At 42.1% G+C, this 24832-nt stretch overlaps 1 protein-coding gene across 1 annotated transcript in view; it reads left to right on the top strand.

Moving 5' to 3' along the window:
* LRCH1 (leucine rich repeats and calponin homology domain containing 1) overlaps window positions 1-24832 on the top strand; it is a 178011-nt gene that overhangs the window by 108858 nt on the left and 44321 nt on the right. The window contains exons 5-12 of the mRNA XM_069972913.1: window positions 511-616; window positions 5936-6072; window positions 11396-11526; window positions 14035-14119; window positions 18275-18383; window positions 21012-21124; window positions 23663-23730; window positions 24618-24704. Of these exons, the coding sequence (XP_069829014.1) occupies window positions 511-616; window positions 5936-6072; window positions 11396-11526; window positions 14035-14119; window positions 18275-18383; window positions 21012-21124; window positions 23663-23730; window positions 24618-24704 (836 nt within the window). The remainder of the gene's footprint in view (window positions 1-510; window positions 617-5935; window positions 6073-11395; window positions 11527-14034; window positions 14120-18274; window positions 18384-21011; window positions 21125-23662; window positions 23731-24617; window positions 24705-24832) is intronic.

Raw genomic sequence — 24832 nt, 5'->3', positions numbered from 1 at the left:
TAACAATTTCTAGCGTATATGGCGAACCCCTGAAATCTTCTCGAAAGTCAGACGTCGTCTTATAGGCCCAGTCGCCTTATACGCCAGAAAATATGGTACACCAATCTGCTGGCCTGTCTCTTCTACTAAATATTGAGGTGGTGTGCTGGTCTGCCAATATTAGTTAGGAGGGTTGGGCTGGCCGGGGTGGATCAGTGTACTTAGGGTGGAGGCCTCGCCCCCAGTGCACCAATGCTCCTCATTAGCTTATGAAATAAACTGCTAATATTCAAAAAATAGTACCAAGGATTAGGGTTAGAAACTTACCTTCATCCTCAGCGCCCCTTATGCTATAGGGAGATATCAGATTTAAGTACTTTTATTCCTTGTAATAATATGCAAAACTAGTGTGAACAAGTCTTACTTAGATAACAAATCTTTATAGTTAACAAAACCAGGAAGTGACTTATGGTAGGGTATAGCCGCTAGAACTACTGTAACATTCGAGCATTGTTCCTTTTGTTACTACAGGATATCAGCTGCAATGAAATAACATCTTTACCACCGCAAATAGGTCTACTCAAGTCTCTGCGTGAATTAAATGTAAGAAGAAACTATCTGAAAGTTCTACCTCAGGGTAAGTGTTCAAGAGCCTCTTGTATGTTCTCAAAGCTTCACACTACTGATCAGTTTTTATAGGGTTTAGGGTGCCTTCACACTTAACGACTCGCAGCGTTAATAACGCTGCGAGTCGGCTAGGTCCTGGCAGATCACTGTCAGTACATACACGCAGCGGTCTGAACTACCGCTGTGTGTATGTAAATCTGCCATCCCCTTAACCCCTTCTGATGCCGGCAGCCTCCCGCTCCGCTCTTTATACATTACCTCCTCGCTCCACGGTGTCCCGACGTCCTGCTCTCCCGCCCGGCCAATCAGTGGCTGCGGCAGGGCAACACACTGATTGGCCAGGCGTGAGAGCAGGACGCCGGGACCCCGTGGAGCGAGGAGGTATGTATACAGAGCGGAGCAGGAGGCGGCCGGCATCAGAAGGGGTTAAGCGGCCGGCAGATTTACTTACACGCAGCGGTCGTTCAGACCGCTGCGTTTATGTATTGACAGTGATCTGCCAGGACCTAGCCGACTAGTCGGTAGGTGTGAAGGCACCCTTAAAATGTTTTTAACTCATGGCAGAAAGCTTTACAGATTTGTAAATGTCTCTTAATTAAAAAACCCAAGTCTTCCAGTACTTATCAGCTGTTGTATGTCCTGCAGGAAGTTGGTGTAAGTGTAAGCTTTTTCTTGTTGTTAGCAATTTGAAGAATATAAAACTCCTTTAATACAAAAATAACATAAGTATGGCAATGTGAATATATATTGAGCAGTAGCTCAGTACTGACACTTGTATTCAGGCAGCATCTCTATCTGTTATTGGTAAGGGTGCGTTCACACGTACATGATCCACAGCAGATTTGGTGCTGTGTTCAGTTATTTAGACAAATCTGCTGCTGATCCTGCATTTTTAGCACAAGTAATTAAATGGGTATTCCCGTTCATTATGTAATGCAAAGTATACTGGCGCTGGAATGGTTGGGTGAGGGGGCTAGAACAAAAAATATGTACTTACAAAAAGTAAATATATACAAAAAATATATACTTACCAGGCAAACACAGTGTGTGTTTGCCTGATCTTCATAGACACATAGATTGAAAAAGACCACTTGGTCCATCTAGTCTGCCCTTTTAGTATTTCTCTGCTTATTATCTTAGGATAGATATATGTTTATCCCAGGCAGGTTTACATTCTGTTATTGTAGATTTAACCACCTCTGCTGGAAGTTTGTGCCAAACATCTACTACTCTTTTTAGTAAAGTAACAATTTTTTTATGTTAATTCTGATCTTTCCCACAAGTAACCTCTGACTTTGTCCCCCTTGTTCCTGAGTTCCCTCTTCGCCTGGTCCCGGGCCGTCAGCTTTCTGCCACCGCCAACAATTTCAAAACATTCGGTGACACGCGGTTCCTGCCAGAAATGGAATCTCTGTATAAACTTTATAGTGACTATAGTAAGCTTTAATTTCCAACTGGAATGGCGTTTTGAAATCATTGGTGGGGTGGGGAGTGGGTAGCCCTGGACCCGGCAACAGGTTGGAAGACCCCTTTAAATAGGAAGCCATCATTTACACATGCAAATGTTTTAGAAAAGTATTAAAGCTTTAATATGTGAAGTTAAGCAGTGATCAGGGCAGTCACCACAGTATATAGGTGGCAATCCAGACGTGCAGTGTATGGGGGAGATTTATCAAACATGGTGTAAAGTGAAACTGGCTCAGTTGCCCCTAGCAACCAATCAGATTCCACCTTTCATTCCTCACAGACTCTTTGGTAAATGAAAGGTGGAATCTGTTTGGTTGCTAGGGGCAACTGAGCCAGTTTCACTTTACACCATGTTTGATAAATCTCCCCCAAAGTGTTTTGAGATAGGGAACAATTACAAAGAAAGGAAAATGAATTTACCTTCTAAAATAGGAGTCCTAGATTATAAAGGTTTCAGTGATTACAGCAATAAATTATCCATGGTTATAAATGTATCCATCACGGGAAATACATATGTATATCTACAATAGTAAAAAAAGAGAAGACATGGTGATTTTACATCATAGTTTTTGTTGGGAGGTTTGCATAGTGAAATTGAGGCCGTATAAATTTTCATTAAAATCCATCTCTGTCTTATTCTTGGAACAGCCATATCAGTATGAGAAATCTGAAGTCTGACCTAGACCGAGCATGTATTTTATAGCGTAAATAATTGTAAAAGTTATATATAATCTTTGCATCTTTTTATTAACTTTTTTTTTTTACTGTTCATTCTCAGAATTCATTATTTGGAGTTGCCATATAATAATTTATTTTAATACAAGTTCTAATATATTTGTATATACCTACATACACAGACTGATCAGCCATAATAACCATTTGCATAATATTTTGTACAGTATGTCCCTTAAAGGAGAAGTCCGGCCAAAATTTTTTTTTTATATGTTATTACTTATGGAAAGTTATACAAATTTCTAATGTACATTAATTATGGGAAATGCTCATATACTGCTATTTCCCTTAATTTAGTGTATCAGGAAGTGTTAGAATTCTCTCAGAAGCAGTGACGTCACGACGAATGGTGTAATTCCTATGGAGTGTCCAGCAGGGGGCGCTCTATATTTAGAAGTCAATGAGTACCACAGGAATTACAATGGATGTGTGTATGTAATGTAATGTTATGTACTGTACTTTGTGATTGAATACATTTATGGAATACTTTGGGGAGCAAGTGTCCTTTCTCCCCAAAGTATCCCATAAATGTATTCAATAAATACATTTGCAGGGCACTGAGCAGGGAGGGAGAGAAGTGCCATCTACCTCCCCCCTCCCTCCCTGCTTGGTGCTGGGCACATATACAAAGTACTACTCCCCCATTATCTGCAGATAATGGGGGAGTAGTACCTGTGCTATCCCTATCACATCGCCGCCCCCGCCGCTCACACAAGGGCCGCTCTTCATGCCCCCTCCTCCTCTACTCCCCCTCCTCCCGGCTTCAAACACTATCGCGCCGCTGACTCCCACCCGCCCGCGCCGCTCCTCACACTATCCGGCCGCCCGCCACTCTCTGCTCCTGCATGCCGGCCGGATAGTGTGAGGAGCGGCGCGGGTGGCAGGGAGTCAGCGGCGCGATAGTGTTTGAAGCCGGGAGGAGGAGGAGGGGGCATGAAGAGCGGCCCTTGTGTGAGCGGCGGCGATATGATGGGCATAGATAGCACAGGTACTACTCCCCATAATGGGGGAGTAGTACCTGTGCTATCCCTATCACATCGCCGCCACTCACACAAGGGTCGCTCTTCATGCCCCCTCCTCCTCCGCTCCCCCTCCTCCTCCTGGCTTTAAACACAATCGTGCCACTGACTCCCCGCCGCCCGCACCGCTCCTCACACTATCCGGCCGGCCGCCGCTCTCTGCTCTTGCATGCCGGCCGCGTCAGCCTTCACCCACCCCGGCCGGGGACACCAGGAAGCACCGGGAGCGCCGTGCTGGGCTGATGCGGCCGGCATGCAGGAGCAGAGAGCGGCAGCCGGCTGGATAGTGTAAGGAGCGGCGCGGGCGGGTGGGAGTCAGCGGCGCGGGCGGCAAGGAGTCAGAGGCGCGATAGTGTTTGAAGCCGGGAGGAGGAGGGGGCATGAAGAGCGGCCCCTGTGTGAGCAGCGGCAGCGGCGATGTGATAGGGATAGCACAGGTACTACTATAATTAATGTACATTAGAAAATTGTATAACTTTCCATAGGTAATAATTTTGGCCGGACTTCTCCTTTAAATAGGTAGTCCAGCCAGGACCCCTTTTTTAAGCATGACTGGGGAGAGGGTGGGTGAAAAAAAATAAGATTCACTTACCTCTCTGGCTCCCGCACTGCCTCCCCCATTCTGCCACTCTGGTCCCCACTGTGCTGCCGCTTCCTGGTATTGAGATGGGACTTAAGATGTTATATAACCAAGCTAGTGGGCACCACTATAAAAAAAAGAGAGTGCTAAACCAATGCATATAAATCACATGAAAAAACAGAGAAACCAAAGCATATTCACAAATAGGTAGCACATCAAAAAATACTTTATTGTAACATGAATATACAAAGAATACCATAAATACAGATATGCAGGAGCATTGGAAAAGGGAGACCAACCCCAAATACTACACTACATTAAAAACACTTAAAAAGTCCCCATAAGTCCTGTCGGTATACCAGCATGGACTAATCAACCACACTGACCCCGGACTGCAAGAATATTATGAAGGTCTAGCAAGACTGCCTGGGCAGAATCCCTGTAAAGTCCAACATCACCATAATAGTATATGCATAAGAGGCAAAAAATGAAATGAGTCACCAAATACAGTCCGATGGCATACAAAGAATGGGTGAGAGGGGAGAGAATCACCCCGGAGTTGCTCAATTCAGGCGGCAGCGTTGGAGCCAGGGCAGTAAGTGGATGCTATTTTTTTCACCCACCCCTTCCCTGGGCATGCTGAAAAAAGGGGTCTTAATGGGTTTAGGTCCATGGCATGGATTATCTAGGTGCCCTGTTGAATTGGCCAACGCTGTCTGGTTAGCTGGCCACCGCTGTCTGGTCAGACCCATACACAAGCTGTGATGCCCTGTTTGTTCTGGCAACTTCTGGCATTGAAGTGGACAGGCTAGCCATTATCTCCATGCATAGTAATAAACCTTAGATGCCCATAACCTTGTCGACCATTAACCAGTCATCCTTCCTTGGACCACTTTTGGCAGGTACTAACCACAACATATCAGGGACACCCTACAAGACCTTCCGTTTGTGTTTTTCACATCACTTGCTTTATTTATTCTCTGAAATGGTCAGCAACCCCATAGAGAATGGATAGGGGATAATAAGATAAGATGGAAAACCCCAATATAATCCCAATTTTATTGCATTCCACCCCTTACCCTGAATAACCCATGTGAAGGAGCCATAGCCACTTTGCTGTGCTGATCAGTAGTGGTCCCAGACTACAATAAAGTTATATTTCAGGAATTAGGTATAATCATCATAACATGTTATCCAGGTAATTAGCTCTATTAGAGATAAGCAAATTTCGAGCACGCTTGGCTGTAAGCAAACCCAAGTGTGCAGCTTTTGATTACCAGTGGCTGCAGAAGTTGGATGCAGCCCTAAGAAGCCAATGGATGTGTCCATGTTTTCCAAGGCTTTCTAGGGCCGCATACAAATTCTAGAGCCACCGGTAATCAAATGCTGCATGCTGGAGTTTGGACAAACCGGAGCACCCTCGAGATTCGCTCATCTGTAATCTTTACCTTTAATGCTGATCTTTAAGCAGTGTTGTTTGTATTATTGTTACTGCCTTGTAGTACTAACTAAATATCCGTTCTATTTGCAGAATTAGTAGATCTTCCCTTGGTAAAATTAGATTTTTCCTGCAATAAAATCCTGATACTACCACTTTGTTTTAGAAAAATGGTGCAATTGCAAGTATTAGTACTTGAAAATAACCCACTACAGTCTCCTCCTGCACAGGTGAGTGTTACTGGTATAGTCTGATTTTTAGATTACTGTATATTGGTCATTAATTTTTTTCTGACCCATCACTAATATTTGTGAATCTTTTGGCTGCTCTATTACATACACATATAGGCTCGGTTCACACGTTGTAAGAGTGCGGCTGTATTTGCGGCTGTAATTGTGCGGCGGTATTTTTGGTGGTTCGTGTGTATGCTTGGAAGTATAGGATATGCGGCTGCACAGTGCACACTATGTCTGAATCTACGGCCCTATCGTAAACGTACCTGTAAAAAATGAACAAGACCATTGTTTGCGGCTGAACATGCGGCCGAGGATTGACAGGCGGTCCGTACGGAGTACTTCAAAAATAGCCGGCAATGATGCCGAATGCCGATGCCTCTAATAGTTAATATATTAAATTACTAAAACACATTTTCTTTGTAATCAAGACACTTTCGTTGGTCAATAATTTATTTCTAACGAATCCATCATTTTGCAATTAAATATACTGTTAAAAAAAATAGATATATAAATAAATGTATATTTATCTATATATTTATTTTTTGACAGTATATTGAATTGCACAATGATGGATTCGTTAGAATTAAATTATTGACCAACGAAACAGAATTTATTTCCACGAAAATGTGTTTTATTCATTAAATATTAATTAGTACAGGAAGCTCTATAAGCCGTTAATTCATATTCCCGGCAATAGAGCATTCTGTACTAATCATCACTTTACTTTAATGAAAACATCAAATGTTTCTTCTAATTATGTTATGACAATAGCATTATTAGAAGAAACATTTAGAATTATATGTGCGCTCAGCTGATTGGCTGTTCGGCTGAGCGCACATATAATGAGCCGATCCGCAGCACAGTGACTTCATTGTGCTGCGGACCAGCGAAGAGACAACATCGGGACATCGGATGGTGAGTATAGAGCTCTCCCCACCCCCTCCCTGGCACTGCACCCCTCCCAGCAAGGAAGGGGGGGTCAGTTAACCCCTTCCTTGCTGGGATGGGTGCAGTCTGACATCAGTCTGGCCCCCAGGGGGTTAAGGGGGATGCAATACATCCTCCCTTAACCCCTTGGGGGTCAGACTGTAAGCAGCGATCTGTAAAGATGCTGCATACTGTAAGGAGCACAACACCGCTCACAATGATGGGTGTTGTGCTCCTGTTTGTGTGTTTTTTGTGTGTTTCTCCCTTTTTGTTTTTCAGATATCGGTATCCTGCGGATTACGTCGGATTCCATGGACTACGTGACTATGACCAGCGGTTGTTCTTTGAATTTTTTTAATAAAATGGTCAATGAGGGGTGTGGGGGTGTTTTTATTTGAATAAAAAAATATTTTAAACTTGTGTCTTGTCTTTATTTCTTTACTTTATAGACTTAGTAGTGGAAGCCGTCTAATAGACGGAATCCATTACTAAGTTGGGGCCTAGTGTTAGCCGGTATAAAATCGCTAACACTAACCCCCCATTATTACCCCAGTACCCAATGCCACCAGGGGTACTGGGAAGAGCCGGGTGCCAGTGGTCCCGGAGCGTCAATATTGGCGCTCCTGGACCGGGCGGCAGCAGGCTGGTAAGATTTAGGCTGGGGAGGGCCTAAACCAATGGCTCTTCCCACCCTGGTGTTACCAGGCTGCTGTCGTTTGGTTTTTAACCCGGCTGGTTATAAAAATAGGGGGGACCCTATGCGGGTTTTTTTTTTAAATAAATAAATAATTTAAAAAAAACGCATAGGGTCCCCCCTATTTTTATAACCAGCCGGGTTAAAAACCAAACTCATAACATAATTAGAAGAAACATTTGATGTTTTCATTAAAGTAAAGTGATGATTAGTACAGAATGCTCTATTGCCGGCAATATCAATTAACAGCTTAATGGAGCTTCCTGTACTAATTAATATTTAATTAATAAAACACATTTTCGTTGAAATAAAATCAGTTTCGTTGTTCAATAATTTAATTTAAACGAATCCATCATTGTGCAATTAAATATACTGTTAAAAAATAAATATGCACTCACCGGCCACTTTATTAGGTACACCATGCTAGTAACGGGTGGTCTTCTGCTGCTGTAGCCCATCTGCCTCAAAGTTCGACGTACTGTGCGTTCAGAGATGCTCTTCTGCCTATCTTGCTTGTAACGGTTGGCTATTTGAGTCACTGTTGCCTTTCTATCAGCTCGAACCAGTCTGCCCATTCTCCTCTGACCTCTGGCATCAACAAGGCATTTCCGCCCACAGAACTGCCGCTCACTGGATGTTTTTTCTTTTTTGGACCATTCTCTGTAAACCCTAGAGATGGTTGTGCGTGAAAATCCCAGTAGATCAGCAGTTTCTGAAATACTCAGACCAGCCCTTCTGGCACCAACAACCATGCCACGTTCAAAGGCACTCAAATCACCTTTCTTCCCCATACTGATGCTCGGTTTGAACTGCAGGAGATTGTCTTGACCGTGTCTACATGCCTAAATGCACTGAGATGCCGCCATGTGATTGGCTGATTAGAAATGGAGTGGTAACGTGCAGTTGGACAGGTGTACCTAATAAAGTGGCCGGTGAGTGTATATATATAAATATACATTTATTTGTATATATATTTATTTTAACAGTATATTTAATTGCACAATGATCGATTCGTTAGAATTAAATTATTGAACAACGAAAGGGACTTTATTACAAAGAAAATGTGTTTTATTAATTTAATATATTAACTATTAGAGGCATCGGCATTCGGCATTATTGCCGGCTATTTTTGAAGTACTCCGTATGGACCGCCTGTCAATCCACGGCCGCATTTCCAGCCGCAAACAATGGTCTTGTTCATTTTTTACGGGTCCGTTTACGATAGGGCCGTAGATTCATACATAGTGTGCACTGTGCAGCCGTATATCGTATACTTTCCAGCGTACGCATGAATCGGGAAAATCCGGCCGATGATTTACCGCCCGCAATACAGCCGCACAGATACATAGTGTGAACCTAGCCTTAAAGGGGTACTTTTTGCTAATGCACGGAGAGGGGTGGGTGAAAAATATGACATCCACTTACATCCCTGGCTCCAGTGCTGCTGCCTACATTCCACTGCTCCAGTCCCAGGGTTTCTGGCGGCATCTTGGTCTTGGTCTTGACCTTGTGATGTAACGTGCAGGCCGGAGCGGCGGAATGCAGGCAGCAGTGCTGGAGCTGGGGAAGCAAGTAGATGTTATTGTTTTCACACCTTCCCCATGGCCCCCCCTCCCCCCCCCCCCCCCCCCGCGGGCATTGCTGAACAAGGGGTCCAGGCTGGAGTGCCCCTTTATGCTATGAAATTATCTGCGGAGATTGGTGTGTGAAGTAAGGCATACGCCAAGCTTCGTTTCATTTTCTATGGGGCTTCTGAAAATTGATGATATTGATATCTGTAAATAGGATCTGAGTAGGACCGCCCACTTGACTTTTTAACCCAAAGATTTTCATGGATAAGCGAAAAGTTATCCTGGAACTTTTCCCACAAAACTACATATCAGTCTGCACAGCTCCTCCTGCTCTATAACACGCTGCCTGCAGATTGGACTGCAATTTCACTGTGCCAGGTTCTCTTTATTAACCGTTGGTTGAAGTGTAAATCTTTTAGTAGGGGTTTTTATTTCCAGTACTAAGCGGTTTTGTTCCCAGTCTTTTTAATTTAGTGACGTCCTCTGAAGGTGAATTGGAGAGAGAACTAGAAAGCTGTTTTTCCACAAAAGAAATGTATTCTTGTATCAGAACAAATGAGATTAGGAAAACAAAGCCCTTAGATCAAAGCAAAGAACCAAAATCCAATCCCCCTGGTGAACAGAAAGATCAGGAAAAAAGCTCAGTCTTAAGTGGGTGGGATGGTAAGCAGCGGATTGTGCCAGATGCAGAAAAGGCTTTTTATGTTTGTAAAATAAGTAATACAAATAAAAAGACTTGGATGCTGTGTTTTTTTTTGTCATCTCAGATTTTATAATCTCTTATTTCTTTATTTTCTGTGGACTGTTTGAAACTCCTATAAGTAAGATACATGTGAGTAAGGATAGGGCTTTTACATTGTAAATTTTCCAGCAGTATCAATTTTTGGCTGGATCACATCAAACAGATCTATGTACGGTTAGGGTTCACAATGACTTTTTGTTTCCATTTAATGGTTTTTATGTGTATGGTTTGTACACAGGAAAAGGAAAAGTAACAGATGGTGGAAATGGATGGTGCTATAGGCCGTACAATGGAATTAATTTCCTAATAAACTACATAAAAAAACAATGAACTGCAATGTGTCCGTTTTTTGACATATACAATATTGTGGATGACTATGTTTTTGTGTATGTTAAAATCAACTGTAATGTAATGGAATGTAGGGAAAATGAGATAAAAACCCTGTGTGAACCCTAAATCCAGTGTGGGCCAAAATAAAGCTAAAAAAAAGCTGCGTGAGTATAGCCAAAGGCTGTGTTCACACTTATTGTAGTCAGTAGTGTTAGCTAAAAGCAGTTGGGTCCAAAACACAGAAAAAGTAGCAAATCTTTAAATTACCGGCGCCGAGGAGGAAGGTAAGATACATACCTTCACTTCTGTCCCCGGCGCTATAGGGCGCTATTAGCTCGGTAGATTTCTCTAACCTGCTGATAGTTCCCCTTTAACTATGGCCGTGATAACTGATAGATGCCTGACTTGTAGCACTAAAATGATGATCTTTACAAAAGATGGACGCCATTTTAACGTTGTAGGAACATAGCCTTAGAAGAAAATGTGAATTTCAAAATATCTCCATTGTAAACACTACATTGTCATTACTCTGCGTACTGGTATAGGGACATTGCAACTTTGAAAAGGAGGATCTGCATTATTTTAGTTTCTGCCTTTCGTTTCATATCTTAAAGAGTTACCGTGACATATCACACAGACATGTTAAAAGTCTTGATCGGCCAGGTTCTTGTTGCTGAGTCCCCCTGAATCGGTTTCTAGATGTCGCTGAGAGAAGCGTGCAGTTTTGTGTGCCTCATTCCCCGGTACACCGCTCTATCTACCTTGTTGACGTAGATGACTCCATTGCAAGTCAGGAAGAATTGAGGAGTGAAGAGCACAGTTACGCACATCTCCCAGCTATATTAAGTCATTGGTGGGGGGTCTCAGCACCAAGACTCCAACCAATTAAAACTTTTTTCTGCTAACCCTACAAAGATGAACTATTAAAGAACTCTTGGTTGTTATCATTTCTAATAGCTAATACAGTGCAAATATATTTTCTTTTGCCATTATTGAGGCATCTTACCTGTGATACTTAAGTCTTACCGAAAACACTGTTTATCATTTTTCTAGATTTGTATCAAAGGAAAAATACATATATTCAAATATTTAAGTATACAAGCTTGTCAAATGGAAAAGACGGGAGACGCGTTTTATCTCCATGCCATTGAGAGGCCTATTTTGCAGCAACATGCTGAAGAAAGGTAAAGAATTTTCTCACTTTAAAAACTTGAGCTCCAACCTCAGGGAACCCCACTATTATACATGGACACCTGGACAGAAAATTGGCATTGGATTTGCAGCCACTCTTCATAGAATTGTCCACAGTTCCCATTGACTTGTCCGTGATAGCAGTTGGGGTGACAGAGGTATGACTTTCCATCTACCATTATTTTATTAGTATGAGATTTGTGTCCATGGTATTTGAATGGAGACAGAGCCTTATTGATTAATAGCTTCAGCTATAGAATACAGATATGTTTAGGATGGTGCTTTATAAGGAGGGAATCAAAAGGAAAAAAGTGTGAAATAAAGAATCTAATATAAAGTAATGTAAGCGATTGGTTATTTAGAAAGCCTCATGTACACAGCAGAAACATGTGCAGGAGTCAAAAGAGTGGAGTCCCACCATGGACACCTATTTGACCCCTTAAGGACGGGGCCCATTTTCGTTTTTGCGTTTTCGGTTTTTCCTCCTTGTGTTTAAAAGGCCATAGCACTTGCATTTTTCCGCCTAGAAACCCATATGAGCCCTTATTTTTTGCGTCACTAATTGTACTTTGCAATGACAGGCTGAATTTTTGCATTTGGTACACTACGAAACCAGAAAAAAATTCAAAGTGTGGTGAAATTGAAAAAAAAAACGGATTTCTTTTATTTGGGGGAACTGTGTTTTTACGCCATTACGCCCTGGGGTAAAACTGACTTGTTATGCATGTTCCTCAAGTTGTTACGATTAAAACGATGTATAACATGTATAACTTATATTGTATCTGATGGCCTATAAAAAATTCAAACCATTGTTAACAAATATACGTTCCTTAAAATCGCTCTATTCCCAGGCTTATAACGCTTTTATCCTTTGGTCTATGGGGCTGTGTGAGGTGTCATTTTTTGCGCCATGATGTGTTCTTTCTATCGGTACCTTGATTGCGCATATACGACTTTTTGATCGCTTTTTATTACATTTTTTCTGGATTTGATGCGACCAAAAATGCGCAATTTTGCACTTTGAGATTTTTTTGCACTGACGCTGTTTACCGTGCGAGATCAGTAATGTGATTAATTAATAGTTCGGGCGATTACGCACGCGACGATACCAAACATGTTTGTTTATTTATTTATTTGTTTACTTTTATTTAAAACCTGGGAAAAGGGGGGTGATTCAGACTTTTATTGGGGGAGGGGGCTTTTTACTATAAACAACACTTTTTTTTTTTTACACTTCTACTAGAAGCCCCCCTGGGGGACTTCTAGTATATATACTTTGATCTCTCATTGAGATCTCTGCAGCATAGATATGCTGCAGAGATCAATGAGATAGGCACTCGTTTACTTCCGGCTGCTGCAGCCGGAAGTAAACGAGTGCCGAGCCGGGACGGCGCCATCTTGGATGAGTCCCCGGCCGGCATCAGTAACGGAGATCGCTCCTCCGGGACAACGTCCCGGAGGAGCGATCTCCCCCACTAGACACCAGGGAAAGGTTGCCTCCGGTAATCGGAGGCAGCTGTCAACTTTGACAGCTGCCTCCGATTAGCTAATTAGCGGGCACGGCGATCAGTCCGTGCCCGCTAATAGCGGCGGTCCCGGGCTACATGCGGCACCCGGGCGCGGTGCGGCCCCGCTTTGAAGTGCTAATGAGGACATATGACGTACCGGTACGTCATATGTCCTTAAGAGGTTAAAGCAACTCTGTACCAACAATCTGACCCCTCCAAACCACTTGTACCTTCAGATAGCTGCTTTTAATCCAAGATCTGTCCTGGGGTCTGTTCAACAGGTGATGCAGTTATTGTCCTAAAAAACAACTTTTAAACTTGCAGCCCTGTGCCCAATGGCCAGGGCTTAGAGTATCTGTGCCCTAACCTTGCACCACCCCTCCGTCCCTCCTCCCCATCCTCCTCATTATTAGGAATGCCACTGGAACATTTTCTCCTGTCTGAACATTGCCCATGTTCAGTATTCACACAGCTGAGGAATAGGAGACAATCTGCCTGGAACATTCCTAATGATGAGGAGGGCGGGGAGGAGGGACAGAGAGGGTGTGCCAGCAGAATGCATACACAATCTAAGCCCCGGCCGTTGGGCAGGGGGCTGCCAGTTTAAAAGTTGTTTGTTAGGACAATAACTGTATCACATGCCGAATGGATTAAAAGCAGCTATCCGAGGGGTGGATTGGCAATATGGGGATGGGGTATTGCTCCTAACGGTGGCCGAGTACTCAAAACGATCTTACCGCACTGCGGAGTAAATGACTTAAGTGCACGGAAACAGCGCTGTGGATGAAGGTAAGAGACATACCTTCCTCCTCGACGTCTCCTGCGCAATAAGGGGCTATCAGCAGATTAGATCTGTGTAATCTGCTGATAGTTCCCCTTATTTTAGTTTGCATTATCATCCATATTGTATGTTCATTCTATAACTCTTCTATTGCATCTGTGATATGTTCTTTTTAAATAACTGATATATATATATTTTTTTGCTGTATCCAGTATTGAAGACATTTTTCCATTAAAGAAGGACTCTGATTCAGGGGTTGGCAGTGACAGTGGAGAAAAGCGTTTATCAACCATTGAGGTAACTTGCCATTTATTCTAGCACTGTTTGCTGACATTACATATATATATATATATATATATATATATATATATATATATATATATATGAGAGAGAGAGTAATACCCCAGTTCCCACACACCTTGGTGTTTGAAAAATTCTGTATTTGAGCAAAATTTCCCCCTGAACCCAGGAGAAATCAGGAGAGATAACTATTGTTCAGCTGACAGTTATTGAGGTGTTCAGGAACAGGAAGGGGGACTCCCCTCATAATGACTGGAATCCCCACTCTGTGTTTCAATAAAGAGGCAGCAGTGGGCGGCTGTTTAAACTTGCCGCGCCACTCTGGCTTCCCTCAGCTGTGGGGGTGGTAGTCCCCGCTTCTTTACAGGATATTCCCCGCAGCTGAGAGAAGCAGGAGCTGCACGGCAAGTTTAAACAGCTTCCCGCTGCTGCCTCTCTAGGGAACACCTTGTAAAGAAGGGGGATTGCCATTATATTGACGGAATCCCCTGCACTGCTGGCCCCCGCACTGCTCATCTACTGCCCACAGAGGGAGCGGTGAGCAGTTGAAGCCGGGGGCTGAGGAGTAGTTGAGTGGGGCTGCTGGCAAAGCAGCACAGGAGGGCTTAAGATAGGTGCCGGGAGCTGCTCTGGCGGGGGGTATCCCCGCGGGCGGAGTAAGTGGTGAGCAGTGTCGGGGGCCGGCAGCTCAGGGGATTCCCGTCAATATGATGAGAATCCCCATTCTTTACAAGGTGTTCCCCAGAGAAAGGCAGCACTTCCCTACTTCTCTCAGCTGCGGAAAACATCCTGTAAAGAAGCTGTGATTCCCATGATAATGAGGGGAATCCCTGCTTCTTTACAGAGTGTCCCCCGCAGCTGAAAAAAGCAGGAGCAGCACAGCAAGTTTAAACAGCCGCCCAATGTTGCCCCTCTCGGAACACAAAGCACTTACTGCTAGTTTTTCCTCTGTGTGGGCTGGGTGCTCTGCACTTGACCCATGGAGCGTGTAATACAATTAATGAGATTTACCTTGTCCCCTATGAGAACTTACAGCTCGGTTCTGGAAGTTTGAGAACAGAGGTACCACTATATACCGTATATCATCATTCACCTTCTGTTCTGTTAAAAGATGATTATTTGATATGACATAGTTGGCTGAAATAATCACCTTTCTGTGTTTTGCTATCGGATTTATTATGCCTAGGGCTACACAGCGATTCCTGGTTGCATGATCAGGAATTGCCATGTAGCCTCTTTTGTCCAAGAACTACATGGGTATACAGCCAAATTTAATTTAAGTTTTGCCTACTGAAGTATATATTCCCCCATTACTGTGTGGGCGAAACATTGCATTGTACTTAGTGATGGAATAAAGCCTTAAAATTATATTCTCTATAATGTTAATATGCTTTAGTGAAATGATCCACAGTATATATGTATTACAATGAACAGCTTTTAAGACAATGTATCTCTAGAAATCAAATTTTTTGCTGTGTAATTTTTGTTTGTTTTGCTCCCCACACCAATGTTTTCCATGACTTCTCTGCTTTCTAATCAAAATCACTTTCTGTCTGTGGTCATTGTCGGTGAAATAAAATCTACCCATCCTGGACTGTTATAAATAGAGCAGCAGCTGCAGGAAACCACTAGGGTAGAGTAGGTTTCACCTATAGAATAACCTCTATTGCTAAGCTGAAATAAAAAAAGCCAAGCTTGTTACCCTGCTAGGAAACATCTGGATGAAAGAGAGTACTGCCAAGCCACAGTGTCAGATAAAAGGCCCGCCGCTCCTACTTTACTGCATCAGTGGTTAAGAATCATTATTTTGGTGCTTTGGTGTACAGATTTGCTTTATTTTGGTGCTTTATTTGCTGGTAATATATTACAACTTAGCAATTTGTAGAAAAACGTATCAGCAGTAGAGATGAGCAAACCTTGAACATGCTCAAGTTTATCTGGACATGAGTGTGCGGCATTTGATTAATGTTGGCTGGAGAACTGGATGCAGCCCTAGGGAGGCCTGGAGAACATAGAAACAGCCTATGGCCTAGACAACCTAGATGTTCGTTCATCTCTAATCAGCAGGTTAGAAGCATCTAACCTGCTGATATGTCCTTATAGTGCACAGGGTGCCGAGGATGAAGTTAAAGGAGAAGTCCAGCGAAAATTTTTATTAAAGTATTGCCCCCCAAAAGTTATACAAGTCCCCAATATAGTACACATATTATGGGAAATGCTTATAAAGTGCTTTTTTTCCCCTGCACTTAATACTGCATAAAGACTTCACTTCCTGGATAAAATGGTGATGTCACGACCCGACTCCCAGAGCTGTGCGGGCTGTCGCTGCTGGAGAGGATGATGGCAGGGGGATGCTCAGTGTCCCTCCAGTGCCCTGTGTCCCTCAGTGTCCCCCTGCCATCATCCTCTCCAGCAGCCACAGCCTGCACAGCTCAGGGAGTTGGGTCGTGACATCACCATGTTATCCAGGAAGTAAAACCTTGATGCAGTAGTAAGTGCAGGGAAAAAAGCACTTTATAAGCATTTCCCGTAATAAGTGTATATTGGTGATTTGTATGACTTTTGGGGGGCAATACAATACTCCTTTAAGTCTCTAACCTTTGTCCTCAGCACCGTTTTTGTGTACTTTCTATTTAATGCATATACTAATGAGAGCGTTTGGTGCACAGAACTACCACCCTCAGTGCACAGATCGACTCCAGCCCACAGTTTCTGGGCTGTTTTTGGTGGCTAAAAGCAGCACAGCCAGATGTTTAAAGGGAAACAAACAGCAGGTTGGGGGACTCTAACCCGCTGTTATGTTCCCATAAAGCCGGGGACACTGAGAATGAAAGTAATTTTCTTACCTTTATCCTCTGCTCTTCACTTTATTTAATATGTAAAATGCAAATTAGGCATTTTAGTGCACTGGAGACCAGACTACTACCCATAGTGCATCCTTGTGAATATCTATCCACTCCAGTGCTCTGCAATGATGATGTACAGTCACTGCAGAGCATCACTTGTATATTTATAAGAAGGGCGGTGATGCACTGAGGGTGAGTGGCAGTCCCTTCACCAGGGCACCAAATTGCCTAATTTGGTGAAGATTTACCAAAACAGTGCTGAGGATGAAGGTAAGAAAATTACCAGTCCTATGGGAACATAACAGCTGGTTAGTCTTCTAACCTGCTGTTAGTTTTCTTTTAAGTATATCATTAGGTTCTCTACACACATCAGGATAGATTTACACTAGCCAATAGATCAGATCTCTGAAACAATTTTCACATTTATCATGCACATATTTTTTAGCACTTTTGTGCTTTACTAACAAAGGGAAAGAAGTTTGCAGCAAAAGGGTGCTGCATTAATGCAACACAGGTCAGACAGACATCTGTAGTTTTTGGCACTCTGTGGTGCAGAACAAAATGTATCCTATGGGCTCATGCACATAAGCTTATTACGTTTCTGTAAAACCTCTGATGTGTAGAGAGCCGTAAAATTGTGTCCAGAAAAGTCTGGAAATCAGTTGTAGTTCCGTGTGCTTATGGTACAGTAGGTATATATATAGTTTACAGCAGCACACATAGTGCTTATAGCTTCCTTATGTAGTGTCTCAGTGACTCCATGTCATTCTATGCAGCCATGGTTTCGGGGAGGAGGGAGGGCGGTCCCATTCTGGGCCATACTTCTTAGCATAGTCATTTTCAACATGCATTAGTCAGGTTCCTTGTATCACATCCCGTCAATACTTCTTAATGGAATAAAGTAATAGTGCATTACCAGGGAACAGTGCATGATACATTATCGAGAAGATTCACTGTTAATTCTGCAGAAGCTGAATCATGCTCCAAGCATGGTTAACATTTTGTATAAATACATGTCAGCACCAATAATACACGTTATAGTCCTGTTCACTTACCAGTTGCCTTTTTCCTGCAAGACTTTCCTGTGAATTTCTGCCATTTCAGTACAAATACAGTGATCCCTCAAGTTACATTATTAATTGTTCCATTGTATGTTGAAAATATTGTAACCTGAGGCCATTGTAAGTTGAGGGACCACTGTATGTGGATTTATTGTGCTTTGCTAGGACATTGCCTCACGCTTCTCAGTAGTGATTTGTCTAAAGTTCAGTGATCAATCCCTAACAAACTTCTGTCTTTGTCACAGCCCTGCGATGAAGACTCTGCCAGTCCCAGTGTGCCAATGTCTGATATTTTGGAAGAAGAAAATTTTGCCAAAGAAGATTTAGATCAACAGTTCAATAATTCAGTAAAAGGTAAAAGGCAAATCCGGCATATAGGACGACTACCAACTTTTCCAGTTAAAATATAGAGTTTGGGTCATACTCGCTGTATAAGACTACCCCTCTTCCAACGCACACTAAATAAAAATTAATAAAAAAACATCAGGCAGCAGCGAGATCTGAGAGGCAGAGAAGGAGGTACAGGAATACCGATAGGATACAAGGGGGGGCCAGACGGGTCATAGAAGTGTGCTTTTCTGATCACAGTGACACTCTACCGTATTTTTTTTTCCATACCCCGGATGACTGCAGTTTGCTCTGCCCTTCAAAAGGTCGCCACATGTGGTTGAGATGCAGACATTTTTTTTTAGCTCCACTGTATGTGGCGACTGCAGATTCTCCAGTCCAGTTCCGAAGCTTTTCAGCACCCATCCTATAAGACGACACCTGGGTCAACGTGTATTAAACGGCGCAAATGCCTTTTTTAGGCGCAGATCGGCCCAATCGACAGAAAAATATTTGCAAAAGGTCTTTTTGCAAATACTTTATTCGCAATGCACCTCTACATAAATCCCTTGAGCTCCGGAGCAGCGGGGACATTTGTAAGCCCGGCGTAAAAAACGCTGGACTTCATAAATGTCCCCCCTGGTGTATAAGATGACCCCTAACTTTTGAGTCGATTTTTCTGGGTTAAAAATTAGTCTTGTATGCAGGAAAATACTTTAAATATATTTAGATGATGGTATTGCCTTTCACCACTCATATTGCCAATTTGGACACTAGTTACACAGCCCACATCTATCAAGTTGAAAAAAGATTCTGTTCATACTATAAGGGCAGCACATGGGATAACATTCCTTGTTATGTAATGCTCACATAGGTGCATGGTTAGTTACAGTGTATGGGAACTCTCCCTCATCACAGAGCTGTGTAATCATCTGACATTGAAATTGTGTGGCATTGGAGTACTTTAAAACATAAGAATCATAGGATACTCACCTACCCTAATCCCCTGTTGCTGTTCAACAGTGCTAGGCTTCCTGTTGTGTCTGTGGTGATAAGAGGAGGCTGCTGTAAAGTGATCTGTACAGCATTGCAGCAACATGTGACACCAGTAGATAAGACAATAACTTCTCCATGTGGAATGCCCTCTTCAGAGGTCACAAAATTTGCAAATGAGAAGTAGTAGTGTTTTATATTCATCTCTAGGGGATAGACTAAATGCTGTTAAGAACAGCTCAGGCAAGATGGCTGCCCCCATAACAATGTACAAAAAGTGAAATTAAAAAAATTATACACAGAAAGAAGAAACCGACAAGAATAAAAAAATGTATCTGATTTTAATCAATAAAGAAAATTTGGGCAATACATACTCTTTAAATGGGTTTTATGAGGAGTGCGCCTAATGTACAACTATGCTTACACTAGTAAACATCCTCAACTTTTATACTCATATTCCTTGCTCCCCTGCCATCATTGGTCCTCCTGCATACATCCTGTTGTCAGTGTTGGCACAGGGAAGTGGCCGCTTAGTCATTCACTGGCCACAGTGGTATACCACTTCATCTAGTCAGTGACTAAGCATTTCTTGTGCCAATAATATCACCAGAAAGTTCTGCTTACAGAACAGATGTGGTGGAAGAGCAAGCAAGGGGAGTAGAGATTTTTTTAAATTGTGCATTGATAATACTTACCGATATTCCCTGTTAACTGCTTAAAGTGTACCTGTCATTCTAAAAAAAATGTGATCAGACCCATACCAATTGTGAGAACAAGCTGAGAGAAGACTGTGCGGTCCTTTCCCGGCACTATGTCACATGATGAGTCAGTCTCCTAATGTAAGTCTATGGAGCCCAAGTCTTTTTTTCTCACACAGAGCAGGGAAAGGATGGGCTGCAGCACGGTCCTCTCCTGCTTGTTCTCACAATCGGTACAGGTTTGAACAGTCAGACCTGGACAGATCAAAAGTTTTGGCATGTTTCTATGACATGTCAAAAGTTTGTTATGATGACGGGTACACTTTATAGTGTTACTATCATTTAGAAAACTATAAATGTATGTACGTACCAAAGGATTTGATCAGTTGGGATATCGATGTTCAGATCTCCACCAATCATTAGAATAAGTAGGGAAAAACTGTTGGCTCAGCGCTTCTCTCCTTGTCTTTCTCCTTACTGTGTCTGAACACACAGACACACAGACCTGACCAAATAGCCAAGGTATAACACGAATACATGTAGCAATGAATACAAAACACTGTCACATGTATATCTAACTAACCTTTGACAATCCCTTGCTTTCTACCAGCTTTAGATATGCTGAGAGCCTCTGTATTCATGTAACATCACACTTTGCAGTATGTCTTTGAACTTGGGTCTTGAGACTCACGCCAGGCACTAGAACAGTAGTCTTGGCTTTTCTCCACAGCACTCTGCTGCACACGAGGACTTGAAGATGGATCATATAGTATGTAAAGAACACAAATATTTAAAGGAGTTCTAAGTTTATTATATATCTAACTATTTTCTTGAGTGGTCTTATCTATTTTTCTTTGGCAACAGACATTTGCAAAGATTATGCCACATAATGAGTAAATAACATATATATAACTAGTATACATATTCTTCCTATTTCTAAAATTTTTTCTCTGATTTTCATTAGTGGATGGTCATCAGAATTATGTCTTGAGTGCTCCCGTCGAGTCAGAAAAATCGAAGTGCCAGTATAAAATAGATGGAGATGCCAAACTCCCTGAATTTATAAGCTACAGCCAGGTAACTTACATTGCGGGAAATCTACCATTGAATTCTAATGACTTTAAGTTGGAGAAGCGATATACTATGGGTGTATGCAATGTTAATTATTCATTTACGTCAATAACATGATTTAATATTGTCTGTGGGAAGCTTAGGGAAAATGCTTTAACGAAGAAGGGGATTTAATGCTTTGTGTTTCAGTGGTTCCCAGAAAAGCTGTATTTCTGCATTGATCGCTGCCTGTTTTTTTTTTTTTTTTATGAAAATAGCATATAAATCCATGTATAACAGGACACAGAGAAAACAAGCTGAGGAGAAGCAGAAGACGTATTTGAATATTTCTAGATATATTATGTAGAACAAAGGCTAATGAATGCTGTTAAGTATGGATATGCTATATTATGTATATATAAATATTTCTGCAAGTTTTATGCACCAGGAAAACATAAGGGGGACCTAAAGGGAAGACTTGACCCTGCTGTTATGTTCCTACAAGACCGAGGGCTCTGAGAATGAAGATAATTTTCCTATCTTCATCTTCAGCACCATTTTTGTTAAATCCTGCAGTTTATTAGTATGTAAAGTAGGTAGTCTGGTTCGGGGAAGGTGGTGGTGGTGGGGGAGTACAGGATTCAGTGCACTGATCCACCTTGCCCACCCGCTGCCTCCTCAGAAGTCTTCTAACCAGCTTTTAGTTTGCCTTTAATATGGCTTTATACTGGAAATGCACTCATCAACAAAAAATAAATGCAGTAAATGCATCCAGATAGAAATGTCGGATTGTTTACAAAGCAAGGGTGGGCTCACATTAAGGAATCCGCGAAGACTAGTTCCCACAGATTCACTTGTCCCCGTTCGCGGCCGCGCGCATCTCTGCCTGTGTCATAGACTCCATTCTACGCACAGGCGGATTCTGCCATCTACCAAAAGAATTGACAGAATTCTTTCGGCGGACGGAAAAAATCCCCTGACCATAGAATGGAGTCTATGGGACGGGCAGAAATGAGAACGGGCGGGGACGAGCATCGCAATCAGCGGGAACTTCTCTGCTCTCTGCGCGGATTCCTCAAAGCGAACCCACCCTTAAAGTCATTTTACTCAGTAGCCTTTGATGACCCAGTTGTTACCCAGAGCACATACACAGTGTACAGGCTCAAGACGGTCCAGATAGATCAAGAGTAGAAGAACGTCTGATCCACCAACTCTGCCTGGACCATTTCCAAACACTTAGCAGAAGGAAATTATGTGTTTGTTGTTTGGGATCTGATATTGGTGAGATTCAAGTATGGAAGTCTTGTGATAAGTGTTTCAATCCCACCATTGCTGTGGAGCAACACACTGCCCCAACTACTGGTGTGGCGATCTGGGAAGCCATTACATACAGCCTACTTTCAGTCATAAAGTTTTCCCCAATAAATGTAGCCCTTTGGTCTTATAGTGTAATCACTTACATATATCATCATTACATTCACACATACAAAGCTTTCTTTCTTTCTTTCTTTCTTTCTTTCTTTCTTTCTTTCTTTCTTTCTTTCTTTCTTTCTTTCTTTCTTTCTTTCGGATCAGACATGGGGATCAGGTCCTGTATTGAGCCATATTATCAAAGAGAATGCACCCTATAGCACAATGGTTACCAGTGTCTCATTGTACTGCAGTAGGGAAAATCGGGACCTAAATCTCGCCAGGACAGCATCTACATGGAGTTTCTCTCATCACATATGCAGTGCTTTCTTCCAGATACTCCAATTTCCTTCCATACTCTAAAACCAGTGATGGGTTAATTTGATTCCTCTTTGTATGCATTGTATGATGTTACATTGCCACACCTGCTAGTGGCCGGGACTGATATTAGACTGTAATGTTCAATATGAGTAGCAGGAAACAAATATTATGTGTTGCAAGGAAAAGGCCCTGCATTGTGTGTGTGTGGGAATAACATTGCTCACTTCTGCTTTCATGATCATAAATTCCCAAGGTTCTCTTTTTAAAGGAAAAAGGTTATATTCATTCTAGGCAAACCACAGCCAGCAAATAAGTATGCAACAATCAGTTTCCTTTCTGTTCTTTGAGGCCTTCTACAGTTTGTCAGATGCATCGGCCTGTGGTTTGGACTCATCAGCTCACAGAGGATTGTATAGACTGGACTCTTCCAGCTGTAAATGCTATAGGGTCTGTTTAGGTGCTGACAGCAATCTCTCCTGTTCTTTCATTACACGTGGACATTGGGCTTGGCCAAGAACACACGTAGTCTGAATAGGGAGAGTTGAGGTTAGCTGTGGCCAGACATCTCTGGTGGTGGCTTATCTCCCAGGGGGTAAAATCCAACATCCCCAGTTCTTCTATCCTTTGACGTCTTCAGTGTCGGGGGATTCAGGAGGCCACTATACATATTACAGGGTTGGCTAGCCAATTTTTCTCTAATGTCTATGGGGAACTTTATTGTCTTTAGCTTTTGAATATAACAGTAACCCTACTTCAGTTCCTATTTTACATTATACAGCATCTTTAATGTAACAACTAAGTACAGCTCAATTTACTTTTATTTTTTGATCTTAGGATGAAACGGCTGACTTTGATGAACCTTTACAAATACAGGAGGACACAACATGGCCAATACACCACAAGTGAGTACATTACAAATTGATACGTGCAGTCACATGAAACCATGAAAAGTAGCTCTGGCCTCATGGCTGTTATTGATCCACTTGTTTCCTAATAAATCCCCTCTTAGTGTTTATTGCCTGGCCAGCAAGTATGTCATTGAGCTAGACTATAGCAGTACAGCATATCCTTTATTGGTGTCATGAAGTACTTGAGATCTAAATAAGGCCAAAGCTATTCACCCTCATCATTGTAAAAATGCAAAGTGATTCTAAAACAAGTGCTAGGGCGACTGAAGTGTAAATAGCCTCTTGAAAAATTATTCCCTTTATCTGTAAAGGGGTGGGGGGGCTAATTTATTAAGACCAGCATCTCACACGCCAGTCATAAGTGATCCCCATGTCTCTACATCTGAGCTGCCTGTGTGCCCTCACTGAAATAGCAATGCCCAGGCATAATTTATAATAAATGCAGCATGTGCTGAAGCTACGCCCCCTTGGTGCATAGCAGCACCCCCTTTCCTGCCCCTTGGAGTAAATGGCGCTGACTTGGCAAATAGTGGAAAAAAATTGCATGGATATAAGCACCTTTTTGCCCGGTCTGCGCCAGTTCCTCACCTTGATAATTTCCACTCCAAATTTTTAGCAAAAATTTAACTTTAGCCATAATTATCAGAATAATACAAAAAGGAGGGAACATTTTTATGTCTTCTAATAAATTTGTGTATAATAAATGCATTGCCTTATGGCTAGCAAGATATAAATTTGTAAAAGTATAGCTTACAAATCCTGATGTCTAATGAAAATAAACACACACAAAATAACTGCTGGCCTAGGAAAGAATAAGAGTATGTTATTTAACCTAAAAGAGGTTTTCTTGTGTCATGTTGTCAATTTCTTTTGTTTTGCAGCAATATAAAATCAGAAAGTAAAGAAATCAATTCAGGAATGATAGACCAATTAAGAGAAGCAGTCGATATGTTACAAGACCCTACAAGGTAAAAAATAATAATTCCATGAATACACTTATCTTTGTGAACATACATAAGCTCAGAAGACTTAGTCTGCATTATAAGTAAAAGCACAATGGCTGCAGAGAAGAAACTAAGCAAAATTTTTAGTACAA

This window comes from Dendropsophus ebraccatus, chromosome 5, assembly GCF_027789765.1.
Source record: "Dendropsophus ebraccatus isolate aDenEbr1 chromosome 5, aDenEbr1.pat, whole genome shotgun sequence".
NCBI lineage: Eukaryota > Metazoa > Chordata > Amphibia > Anura > Hylidae > Dendropsophus > Dendropsophus ebraccatus.
Note: the sequence above shows the minus strand (reverse complement) of the source record. Positions and strands in the feature narration are given on the sequence as shown.